This window comes from Canis lupus, chromosome 2 (genome assembly GCF_048164855.1).
Source record: "Canis lupus baileyi chromosome 2, mCanLup2.hap1, whole genome shotgun sequence".
NCBI classification, from domain to species: domain Eukaryota; kingdom Metazoa; phylum Chordata; class Mammalia; order Carnivora; family Canidae; genus Canis; species Canis lupus.
Genome location: NC_132839.1, coordinates 77313966 through 77327506, shown reverse-complemented (window position 1 = coordinate 77327506; position 13541 = coordinate 77313966). Strand labels below are relative to the sequence as shown.

The following is a 13541-nucleotide window of genomic DNA, read 5'->3' as shown; positions in this document are numbered from 1 at the left end:
TTGATCACCTGAATAAATGAGAGAAATTCCTTTCTCCTTGCCTCTGTACAAATTCTATCCCACTTCTGCACCCCACTTATCCAACAGAAATTTTTCTAACTATTCTAGTTCATACTTGTTATTATGTCTCTAAACTTTATGATCTAATTTAGTTCCTGAATGCATGAACCATAGTTGCTTAATAGTTTAGCTTTTAAGTAACATGATAATGTCATATTTGCTTTTTAAAACAATTTGTACTTTGTATTTTCCTCCCCAACCTCTGTGATAGCTGACATAGCCTAATGACTAAAACAGTTTAGACCAGGTTTAAATGAGAACCACATCCTTCACTCAATCTCAGGCAGTATTCTCTGAATCTCAGTTTCTTCAACTGCAAAATGGGGATACATACAATCTTCACATGGATGTGGTTTCTGAAGTGCTTAGAACAGTGCCTGGCACAGAGCAAGTAGTACGTAACTGCTTGTTTAATCAACAGATTACAGACATTATTTTTAATCTGTACTACGGAGTCAGTGGTAAGCAAAATCAGAAAGAACGGTACTTCCAAAGTCCTGATGATTTACAGACTGAGTTTCTAAGAATTTAAAGAACTTACAATCTTACTTATCCTTGATTTCAATATGGGAGGTGGGTTAGGACAGCATATACGGGCTGGATTTGGACACATGTTGATTCAAATGCCTGCTCTGTCACTTATAAGCAGGTCACCTTGAGGGAGTTATGTAATATATCTCCATATCCTAATTTCTCCATCTGTAGAAGGCCTAGTTAAGTACTAGTAGACTATCTAGGAAGAATAAATGAGATGGTGAATGCAAATAAGTCAACCCATCATCTGGCATAGAGTAAATGCATAATAACTACAATGTATTGTTTTTATATTTCTTATTATATGTTCTGAACAAGACAAGGGAATTTTAAAATGCTCTATTTTTCATGATCTGTATGTGTCGTCGTCCCCCCCCCCGCTTTTTTTTTTTTTTTTTTTTTTGCTGGTAAAGATTATTTCTTCAGGGTTGTAACATTCTCTGAAAACACTCCTTGTTCCATCTCTCCCTGTGAACAGTAAAGATTACAAATGGGCAGTTTCCAGGAGACGTCTTGAAAACACATCATGGCCAAGTGATATTTGGCAATATTTGTTGCCTAACAGCTAAAAATTTCTTACAAATTGAAAATTAGACACATTTGCCTTTGACATTACTTATATAGAAGATGTGTATTTTTTTTCTTGAGTATAGTTGACGTACGTTACAGTAGTTTCAGGTGTACAACTTAATGATTTGACAAGTTTATGCTATGTCCACCACAAGTAAGGCTACTATCTGTCCCATTTCAGAACTATTATGATAGCATTAACTGTATTTCCTATGCTATGCCTTTTATTCTTAAAGACTTATTTTAGAGATTGAGAGACAGAGAGACAGAGAGACAGAGAGAGAGAGAGCACATAAGCAGGAGGGGCAGGAGGAGAGGGAGAGAGAATCCCAAGCAGACCCTGTGCCCAGGACAGAGCCCAACACGGGACTCAATCTCAGAACCCTGAGATCACAACCTGAGCTGAAACCAAGAAGGATCCTTAACTGACTCCATCACCAGGTGCCCCCCACCCCACTCTGTGCCTTTTAGTCCTATGACTATTCTTTCCCTAACGGGAAGCCTGCATTTCCCACTGCCTTCTACCATTTTGCTCACCTCTCCCTTCCCATCCCCTTCTCTCTGGCAATGACCAGTTCTCTGTATTTATAGGTCTGATTATGCTATTTATTCACTTTTTTTGTGAAGGACCTAGAGGGTATTATTCTAAGATAAGTCATACTGAGAAAGACAACCATGTGTGACAGAGATCATGTGTATTCTTAATAATTTGAAGGAAGCAGAATTTCAGTTATGTTGTACTCACTGGATGATATTCAAAGTGTATTTTAGTAAAATTTAGTTCTCTACGACTGAGTAGAAACAAAACTGGTAATAGCTGCTGGAAAGTAATCTATTTCTTAGGAAAAGCCAACTATGTCCCCTGGTTCATCCCCAGTCTATTTTCCTTTATGCTACTTGTACTGAAGAAGCAATGCTTAATAGAACTAGTAGCCTGCTGACATTCATCTACAATTAGAGTCTCCATAAATAATAAAATTATAATTGCTATTGAAGGATTGACTAGAAAAGTACCAGAAATTCCATGCTATTTTACTGACAATGCAGCAAATTACAGAAAGTAGAAACTACTTTTCTATTTTGTTTTTACTGTTACCTGAATTATAATAAACTTTTAGAAATAAAATTTATAGTAAATTATATAGTTTTTATATTAAATAATGTTGTTTTTAGTATACTCTTAATAAACACATAGGTGACACTTTAGACTTTACAAAGTGTTGATATATTTTATCTCACGTGCTTCTCATGCAACTTTTTTTTTTTAAGATTTTTTTTTTAAAGTAATCTCTACATCCAATGTGGAGCTCGAACTTATAACCCTGATTCACTGACTGAGCCAGCGAGGTGCCCCTCATACAACTTTCTATAGTAGGAAAGACAGGTAATATGATCTCATTTTGTAAATGAGAAAACTGTGACTCACAAAAGCTTTGTGACAAGGTTAGAAAGCAAATGTCCTATATAATTACAATTCTTATCTCTTAACATGTAACATATAATTCTGTTTTCTATACTGAGACACTTCTAAGTAATGGTCATTATTATCATGATCACCTCCATCATTACCACAATAATAATAAATGTGTGGGCACCTTTCTTGGCCTCATGCACCATTTTACATTGTTAAACACACTTTTCCTAAAACTTACTACTTTGATGATGCCATGACATTGCTCTGTCCTTGTTTTCTGACAACTTTTCTGATTGTTCCTTCATACACAGGGCCTCTCTCGATACATCCATGCCTTAAATGCTGGTAAATTCTATGCTCACAGTTCTCTCATGTTTTTACTTCAACACTACCACTGCAGGATGTTCTATTCTCTAAAGACTAAAACCATGCTCCATATAATGTGTTCTGTAGCAATGGGTACTTAGATCCCTTCCAGACATATACCCACAGACACTTGACAACTAAAACCCAAGGCATCCAGAACTAAATTCAGTGACCCCACCTTTCTATCATCCCAACCAGCAACCTGTTCTATTCTCCCTATCCTAATCTATCACAAAGCATTCAAACTAAGAAACCTAGGACCATAAACCACTTTCTCAGTAATAACACAGTGCTAATTTCCTCTGGAAAGCATTCCCTAACTACCCAGGTAAGAGCTGAGTTTGCCCCGCTGGGGAACTGTCAGTACCTGCCCACTAACAAGTGTTTTATTCATTTATATTTTTAAAAATTTACTAAATGTATACTTTTAATGAGTAAAAGAATAAGACATAGTCTTGTTACAGAGGACAACCCATATAAGAATTACTAAACAAGAAATGATATTCCAACATCCAGTGTTGGAAGAGAGGTCAACAATCAACTAATTGAACCACTTTTCTGTGCTTGAAAGCTCTTCATAAACTTCTTGGCCTATAGCAGTCATGGTCTGCATGGTGTGTTCGTAGCCTTATAATTTAAATAGATTTCAGACATTTAGATTTTCTGTTCCTTGTGAGGGAAAGATAATGCTTAACAATCCTTTAAATTTTCCACAGTAGATGCCTGGTAGATTCCTAATAGAAACTCAGCAGTTGGTTTTCTCACTACAGAATTATAATATTAAAAGTAGTCAGAACATTCATGCTTCATAGTAAGTGTCGAAGACTTATCGATTTCCAAGAGGATACTTCCTTTTGACATGGACAAGGCTTACCTTCAACGTTTATACACATTTGGATTCAAAAAGATTTGATGGGGAGTGGAAAGTAAATTATTTCAGCTAGACTATGATTTATGGACTCACACTATTTTCTTTTATTTTCCTAAGTCAGTTGATAGAGGATGGTTCAGCTTTCCAGGTCTGTATTTGCCAGAAGCAGTTGCATTTTGAACTATCCTATTCTAATGCAAATTTAATTCCAAAGCATCTGTCATATGCAGCAATCTAAATTTAGAAACCCAAAGGGATACACATTTGAGTTACATCTTCTATCTTTTTAAAAGTGTTTCATCCCCATTGAGATCATTAAAACTTGATTCCAATGTATTACATTCTATTGGGGTAATTTTAAAGATCTTTAATGCTTAAAATAAGACTTTAGCAACATAAAATTATTTATTCTGGAGCCTTACAGAAGGTATTCATTTATGGTTTACTCATGATAGAGATACTGAAGCTTAACTCAATACAAGACATAATGATAACAAAAGACAGTCTAATGAGATTAGCTATGACAAAATCTAAATGGCAATTTAAATGAAGTTTTATTCTCCCTATCGTAATGTCTCAGTCATAATCCATGGGGTAGAAAAGAAATTTGAGGACTATTATCTTTCATTTCAAGTTAGTTAACTCCTCATTACAATAATGGCAATGGCATAAGATGCTTCTAAGAAATAAAATGCTGTTTTTGAAGAACACAGAATTGATTTCTAACTAGAGGCAGCACAAAATTTATTTATGCTCATATACTTTTATAAAAGTAAAGTATGCTACCTCATTACCTTAAATCAATGGGCAGAAATTAAGTGTTGGATGACTCTAAAATCCACTCCTACTTGTGATGTCGACATTTTAAATTGTTCAGATAAAGTAAAAAACTAAGGAAATGAAAACTTCTAAACTACCCTAAGCCCTTAACTTATTATTTGATAAAATTCTTGATTTAGCAAATAGGTGCCGAAATGTTCAAACAAAAGTATATGCTTGTAATTTGTTACATAAATCAGAAAAACCAACATACACTTAATAAAATCCAAGTCGTATATATGTATAAACACACACACATATATTTGTATGTGTAGATATGGGAATAGAGATAGGGACAGGTGGGCAGATTGTAAGACCTGTGGCAACTAGACATCAAGTATGGAAAGAGTGCAAAGGATGTGGTAGGGCTACTTTATATCTTAACAAAATGTTAAAACATTAGCTATTTGTTACTAAGAAAAAAATGTGGTCCCAACCAACTACCCTTGTTTCAAATTCTGCTAATTTCCACTTGATCCCTAGGTTAGAAAAATAAAATCTTAAGAAAAAGAAATCCATCACACTATTCCTTTTCTGCCGTGCAGAACAATGTATTTCTGAGATGATTCCAGTTTTTCTGCTAACAAATTGACAGAGAATCACATTTGATTTACTTTCATTACTTTCCTTTTAGATCTCAATTTTAAGGAGCAGTGGGTGTAATGAACAGAGCAATAATTCTGGAGTAGGTGGTCATTGTGATTGATTTAGGAGACATTTGCCAAGACAGAGATAAAGTAGACTGAATATCTAACTGACCTAAAATTTATCACAAAATATACCCCATAAGAAGTATTTATAAGCTCTGGGTTACTGCAAGATACAATGATAGGAAAAAAAAATCATGACTTAAGAAATTGATTTTAAAAATAAACAATAGGCCAGAGTTGCTTTAAAATGGCAATCCTAAATTCACACAGATGCAGAACAAACCATAATGAAGGAGATTATTTTGCTTTGACAATCTGAATATAAATCAAGCTCTAATTAAAAGCATTTATAAAAATTTTATTGGGTAGAAGACAAAAATTTTTGCAATATTTACTGTATAGGTACTCCTATTTTTGACCAAAAATACATAATTACTAATACAAAATGGTCCAGTTGATCTATTTGCTGATATGTTCCTCTAAAACCTGACTCTTCTTTTTCATGCAAAGAGAAATAATTTCCTGGTAGAAAGAACTACAGATATTATAATAACAAGTTGGATACTGGTTTGGCAAACAGTAGGGATAGTGCAGGGGATAAGCATGCATTTTATGGCTCTCCCTCCATTAGAGGAATGAACAAGATGTGAGACTAACACAAAAGTTTGCTGCCATTTTACCCTAGAGAATGTTTCATCCAAATCACTCAACCTATCGTTTGAGCCTGTTTTCCACTGCTTGGGTTCTCCAGTTTTCTTGCAGATGTTTTGTCTACGCCTTACAGAATCCTGATGCTTTCACACCAGAGAGACACTCATAACCCTATAAACAGGACACACAGAAACATGTGAGGCATCATTATAACACCTAATCTCTGACCCAGTTGTAAAAGGAGCCAATGCAGTTTGCTCTACTCTACCATTTTTTGGGTCCTTAAACAACTTAAAGATTCTACTTAGATGTGATTGCTCTCAACCAGCTCATTGTACACACTGTCGGTTTTTTTTTTCCTTTCTTTAAGATCAACAGCACTTGATGGTATCCTTGCATTGGTTATCTCTCACCCCTACCTGCACAAAACTTTCTTTTATATCACAACCTTTTAAGGTCTAGTCTGTTTTTATTCATCTAGCCAATCCATTAGCATTCAAAAGGGCTAAGGTATTATACCTAGGTATGGGTTCAACTATTTTGCAACATGGTAAATTTGGAGACATTTAGGAGGAACACTGAAAAAAGGAAAAGGAGAATTCATACCAGGAAAACAAAAATGTACCTGAAAAGATGACTTAGTAAAAGAAAAGAAACCATGAGAACCTATTATATATACTTCATAATGTTGACAGGACTTGGTTCATAAGCTCAATACTTTTTCTTCATCTCAGTGTCAACATGAAAGAATAAGAGAATTTAAGAGCTAGGAGAGATTTCATAGATTATCTAAATGGTAGATTCTCAACATGGGCACCCACTGACATTTTGAGCCAAATAATTCTTTGTGAAGAGCTCTCCTGTGTTTTGTAGGATGATTAGCAGCATCTCCAGTCACTATTCACTAAATACCAGAAACACCACTCCATCTAGTTGGGAGTCAGAAATGTCTGCAGACATTTCCAAATGTCCCTTGGAGAACAAAAGTGCACCAACCTGAGAACCACTGCTCTACAACATCATGTCCCATTTGTAGGACTAGAGAAAATTTCTGTTGCAGTCCTTAAGAGGTATAGGCATGTTGTCAAACACATATGCAGACATAATAAAGGAATTTAAAACAAGATAATGGTTCCTAAAAGGCTAAATTTCTCCAGCAAGAACAATAATGCTTGTTCTGTTTATTTAGATGCCTAGAAGACCAGAGTGACACAGAAGTTGTTATATTGCTCACCTTCTGAAAAAAATGCTTTCAGGTAATTATAAGATAAAGGATAGATATATAAAATATAAGGGACACGTGATGGACTGAATGTTTGTGTCCCCCCCAAATTTATATGTTGAAACCCTACCTCCTGGTATGATGATAGCAAGAAGTGGGACCTTTAGGAAGGTAATTAGGGTTAGATGAGGCCAGTGGGTGGAGCCCTCATGTAGGACTAGTGTCCTAGTAAGAGTCACAAGAGAGCTTGCTTCCTTTCTTTGCTCTCCACCCTGTGAGGATACAAGAAGAAAGGAAGTCTGCAACCTGAAGAAGGCAGGCTCTCACCAGAACTTGACCATGCTGGCATCTTCATCACAGAATTCCAATCTTCAGACCGTGAGAAATAAATTTCTTTTGTTTATAAGCCAGCCAGACTATTGTAGTTATAGCCACCAGAACAGATTAGGACATTATCATGAAATCAGAAATTTATCAGATTGGCTATGGTACAATTAAGAGCTTAGTGCTCTATGGCTATTAGCTGGAGAGCGTGAAATTCTTCTAAGCAGGTTTACAGCATTTAAGAGCTGTACATACAGATAAAATTAGAAGACAGACCAATCTGTTCTCAAATCCAATATTTAGTAACTGTATGATCTGGGGCAAATTACTTCATTTCTCTGCACTTCTCTTTCCCCATTTGGAAATTTCAAATGACAATATAATCACTGGGAAGTTTAAAAAAGACCTTAATTGAGCTTTGCTAGGTACAGACCTCAGTTAATGCTATGTGATTAATAAATAGTAACAGTTATTATTAATATAAGTTGAAAAAGTTGTAAGTTTTATCTTATAAAACTCAAATCCTTTGCTTTCAGAGTTGGTTTATATAGAGTCCTGGCTGAAAATCTTTTTTCCAATTTGTCAGTTAATGACAACAGAAGAATCAGTTTTGAGATAAACGGGTCTCTGAACCCTTGTGAGGCTGGCATGTTTTCCTTGTGCTAGCTAACTTATTTAACATTACATGTGTACACGTTTTCTCCCATCTGGGTGGCAAGTATCCTTATTGGAAGTATGCCATGTTGTACTTATTTTTTTCTAATATCACCCCAAAATAAGTGGGAATAACAACAAGCACTCAGTGTCAGAGCATGTATAACTTGCACCTCTTAATGCCCAGAGAATTCAGGAAGAAGAATCATTATCTACCTAAAAATTAGAAAAGTACATTAAGTATTACAAAAAGTTCCTTTTAAAAATAAACCATTCATTCCAAAAACCTCAACTTGGGACTGTCAAATTAGCCACTATTAGCTAAGTGCTATTCTCCAAAAATCTGAATCTGACACTTGGTACTCCTGTCTATATATTTTTCCTCTTATTCTACAATACTGTATCAAGTAGGTTCTGTATTTAGCTTCCCATTTTTTTATATTATCAAATAATACTTATGCCATAATAAGTAGCCTTTTGTCACTTGAATTTTCAATTGTGGTTGCAACATGAAATAACAACACCTACCATTATAGTGTTTAATTGTGTCAATGGTTAAGAATCTCTTCACCACAAGATATGCAGAGCCAGGTTCAGCTAATGAACTCCACCGAAGAACCTGTTCCAACACATTTTCTGTATAGTGAAGGGGGCGTTCTGCAAAAAATAAAACCAAATCAAACTGAAAAAAAATTATCACAGTTTTTATAAATTTAAAAAAGATCTGTGTGCCTTAAAAAATATAACCATATCTTATGTTATACCATAATAATTCTTAGACTACCTAAAAGAGACCCTAACACCTAGAACACCATTAAGAATATGATGAAATTTAGCTCATAAATGAATGTGTTCATGGACATTTGTTATTCAGCTATTAAAAAAAAACTTCAGAGGTGCTATCCGTTAGATAAAAATCTCAGAAATAATGCTATCCTTTTGTAAAAGAAACCAGTTTCTTATTCTATTTTCTTTTTAATTCAGGTAACATTGTGGTTTGCTTATGGAAAGCTATTTGCATAGGCAAGTACTTAATTGCAAAAGGACTAGCAAAGTTAATTTTGTTCAGTAGTAATAACCTTTGTTTATCCCAACATGATTATCATGTTATAATTTTTTATCAATACCAGTGAACAATTTATAGCTGATAATATCATAGTCAATTAATAGAAATTATAAAATGTGCCTTCAACAGAGAATGGATCAAAACAGTCATAGAATACTTTTAAGTCATTTATGTCTATTAGTGAAAATATCAGAAATGTTTTAAAAAAAAAAAAATTAAATTTTTATTTATTTATGATAGTCACAGAGAGAGAGAGAGAGAGAGAGAGGGGGGCAGAGACACAGGTGGAGGGAGAAGCAGGCTCCATGCACCAGGAGCCCGACGTGGGAATCGATCCAGGGTCGCCTGGATCGGGCCCTGGGCCAAAGGCAGGCGCCAAACCGCTGTGCCACCCAGGGATCCCTCAATCAGAAATGTTATGTGGTTATTAAATGTTATATAATATTATACATTAACTGTTGATATAATAGTCCAGAAGCAAGAAGTTAATGACATCTTACAGACTTCTTCTTAATAAGTACTCATCTGTATGTTTTATTTTAGGTAATCATATTTTTAAATGTATCACAAATTTTTAGCGTAGAGTTAAAAAAATCTGGTTTTTACAATTACAATCAAAGCTTCATAGATAGTTTTTTCCTGATCAAAATATGACAATCAGTTAATAAAATATTACAACAGAAACATGCTCAGAAAGAAGGAAATTCAAACCTTTTACAGCACCCTGAAAATGGCATAATTGAAATAGCAAGAACATCAGCTTTAACATAAAGATGCTGATGTTGGTCTCTCAAGATCATAGCCATATATAAGTCAGTTCAACTCTTTCATCTCTTCCTAAATACAAAGAGCACCGCATTCTGGTTTCATTTTCAGTTGAAGTAAGAATGTTAATGACAAACAGGAAAGAGCATGTCAAGAGCATCATATTCATTTGGTAACCACGATATTTTCATTGGTGGTAAAATCAAAAAGTAAAATGACCAAATATATCACATCCTCAATACTGATCTTCCCTGCTATGACCACAGCATTCCAGAATATCAATAATCTCAAGTCCACAGAAGAAGAAAACAATTTTCTGCTTCCAGTGTAAAGAATCAGATTTCTGCTAACTGTTCAGTATAATGAAATGCAGTTCTGCATTCTGTGCTTATTGGAGCAAGCCTACTCACTATGACAATGGCAATTACAAGAAAAAAACAAAAACCACACAAACAACAACAACAAAAAAACTCGAGCAACTAGGCCATACATCTTAAAGACAAATCTACCTATTTACAAATACACGTCTTCCACATAGACAGCTACGTATATAACACATTCAATAAATAAATACTCAAGGAGTGAAGTATCTTGTCAATTTCTAGGGAAAATATTTGCAAATGAATCAGCAAAGTTTTTTTTTTTTTTTTTTTTAAGATTTTGTTTATTTGTTCATGAGAGACAGAGACAGAGACACAGGTGGAGGGAGAAGCAGGCTCCATGGAGGGAGCCCAATGTGGGACTCAATCCCAGGTCTCCAGGATCACACTATGAGCCAAAGGCAGGCACTTAACGCTGAGCCACCCAGGCATCCCTAGACAAAATTCTTTGTAAACCAGACAAAATCTTCTGTGCTTTTTATCAATCCCATTTTTCTTGAAGTAATTCTCTAAAACATTTGACAAAAATTATAATTTCCCATAAGTTGCCAAAGTTATAAATTCAATTGTTGACTACTCCATAAATAGCTGTCTTCTATTAATGGAGGTTATACTTAGAATTAACTATTTTTTTAAAAATATTTTATTCATTCATTCATGAGAATACAGAGAGGAGAGAGAGAGGCAGAGACACAGGCAGAGGGAGAAGCAGGCTCCACGCAGGGAGCCCGACATGGGACTCGATCCCAGGTCTGCAGGATCAGGCCCTGGGCAGAAGGTGGTGCTAAACCGCTGAGCCACCCAGGCTGTCCTAACTGTATTTTTTTTTTTTTAATGAAAATAACTAGTAATATCATGAGTACTCTTCACATTTGACATTATCTAATTCTTGGTTCTACTACTTGCAATCTTTGGGACACTACTGACACCATTAAGAGCTGACATTTCTGGAATAACTATGTATGAGACATTATATATATATCTGATACTTTGCATCCATTGTCACTTTTAATCTACACAGCATTCTTCATTAGGTATCATTCATATTACATGCATAAAACCCAAGGATCAGAGTCAACATCCCTAAAGTCAAACCCTACCTTGTTCAAGGGAAGAACAAAGATTTGAACCTCAAATCTATCTGACTTCCAAGCCCAATGTTTTTAAACTCCACACTTAACTTTTATTTGGGGTAACTAAGTAAATCCCCAAAATGATTTTCTCACATGAAATTCGGGAAAAAAAAAAAAAAAGCATCAACTTGCTAAGATTTTTTTGAGGGCCAAAACAGGTAACAAAAGTGAAAAACAGGGTCAGTTCGTACTTCTCTCTTAATTTGCTTATCTTTGGTGAGAAGATGGTAGAAAGAATACCAAGAAAGTTTCAACATCCTGCACTTAAGGAAATGGACAAGTCCACAATTGGTTTGGAAGTGAGAATTGTATTCCTAACTGGAACACAGTATCTGGATTGAAACAAAATCTCCCTCTTCTTTATTACAAGAAGATTTATATGAAAAAGAGGGTCACTACAAGTAGATACTACAGTGATAGTTCTAAAGTGTTCTTAGCTATAGTGAAGTCACAGTATAACTGGGACTGTAGATATAGAAGTAAATATAGATTTGCAAAAAAAAAAAATTTGTCGAGTATGTTTTTCTCATCAGTATCATAGTATGAAATACTTCAGAAGAATGAAAATCCTGACGGATCCAAGTTTCTTCATTTAAAGCAAGAGCTGAAACATGAGATGAAAAGATAGGCATTATTAGACTATCAAATGCCACATTTATAAAATGGCATTAAAATCCACCTTAAGAGATAATAAGGCAGGAAAAAATGAGACATCAAACATTGCTGGAATATAAATTCCTACCAATAAAAAAGTTTTTATTTATAGTTCCATTTGCAACCATCTGTCATGATAGATTATATGGTATGCATGTCATCTGGCATTAGGGCATTACTAGAAATAAATAACTCAGTTGCACACTGTGTCTAGTACAAAAATTGCTGAAAATTCACTGCAGTTATTTGAGAAGAAAAGGTGAAGAAGGTGGTTATTTAGCTAGGTAAACCACATTATCAATATCTTAAAATCAGGTTCACAGAATAAACCTGGCCTCCCTTGTTAAAGAGAGAGCTATCCATTTTCCACTCCAAATAATAGGCATTGTCCTTAAATTTCTGGCAATAATGACACAGGACTTCCTGAAATGATGATTCCCTCAATAGTTAAATTCTTAGTGCCAAACTAAGAGCTATGCAAATTTTTCTCTGTCCTGTCCACACAATCAGAGAGTCCTGTCTACAATCAGAGGGTGAAAGTACTTTCTGTGTGTCATCAGGAGAGGGGCTAGAAAGAATCTTGATTAAAATTGTACACATCTTCCATATCACAGTAACTATGAGGAAGAAACAAGAAAACGCTGTTATGATATTGCTTCAGAGAAAGTAACTGCTTCATAAACCTGAACCTCTCAGTGAAGAAGCCTACTTAAATGAGTGCCTCCCCCATCCCAGTGGTTATTAGTTTATTTTCTTTTCCAGCATGTGAATGCCCTGAGGATATAGGGCTAATCTGCAAAAGACAGCTTTGGTTTTAAGATGAAGTATTAAAATAAAAGCATACTTGAGAAGGTTAGCTCTGGATAAAGGTGATACCCTCTTCTTGGATGGGTTTCAGCATGTCTTAATGACTGGCAAGCAGTAGGTTAAGGATGCTTGGTATCTTTCAAAGAATCAGACAAAAAATGACTTTTTTTCTATCTAGTACAAATTTCAAAGGTCTTACCAGATATTCACTTAGAGGGAAAACTAATTCATAAATTATCTAAGCCTAGAATCCATCTAACTCAGCTTTACATATAAATTCTCAAAATATAGGTTTTACTAAGACACATTTTTCCATCAATCTGACTACCATATTAGCAAAATAAGATCACTCTTTGTCTGTTGGAACCTAATCCCCAATGTGATGGTATTAGTAGACAGGGCCTTTTGGAGGTCATGAGCACAGAACCCTCATGAATGGGATTTTGTAAAATAAGAGAGACCCCAAAGAGCTCCCTCCACCATGTGAGCGAGCAAAGACAGCCCTCTATGAAGCTGAAAGCAGGCCATCACCAGACACTGAATCTGCTGTCACCTTGATTTTGTGAAATTTCCTAACCTTCAGAACTATACTGTGAAAAAT

General features: G+C 35.1%; 1 protein-coding gene across 10 annotated transcripts in view; it reads right to left on the bottom strand.

Annotated features, from left to right (window-relative positions):
- The window catches only part of ARAP2 (ArfGAP with RhoGAP domain, ankyrin repeat and PH domain 2), a 192069-nt gene that overhangs the window by 34927 nt on the left and 143601 nt on the right, over positions 1–13541 (bottom strand). For all 10 annotated transcript variants that reach the window (XM_072808051.1, XM_072808033.1, XM_072808026.1 and 7 more), the window contains one exon: positions 8664–8792. In XM_072808051.1, the coding sequence (XP_072664152.1) occupies positions 8664–8792 (129 nt within the window). The remainder of the gene's footprint in view (positions 1–8663; positions 8793–13541) is intronic.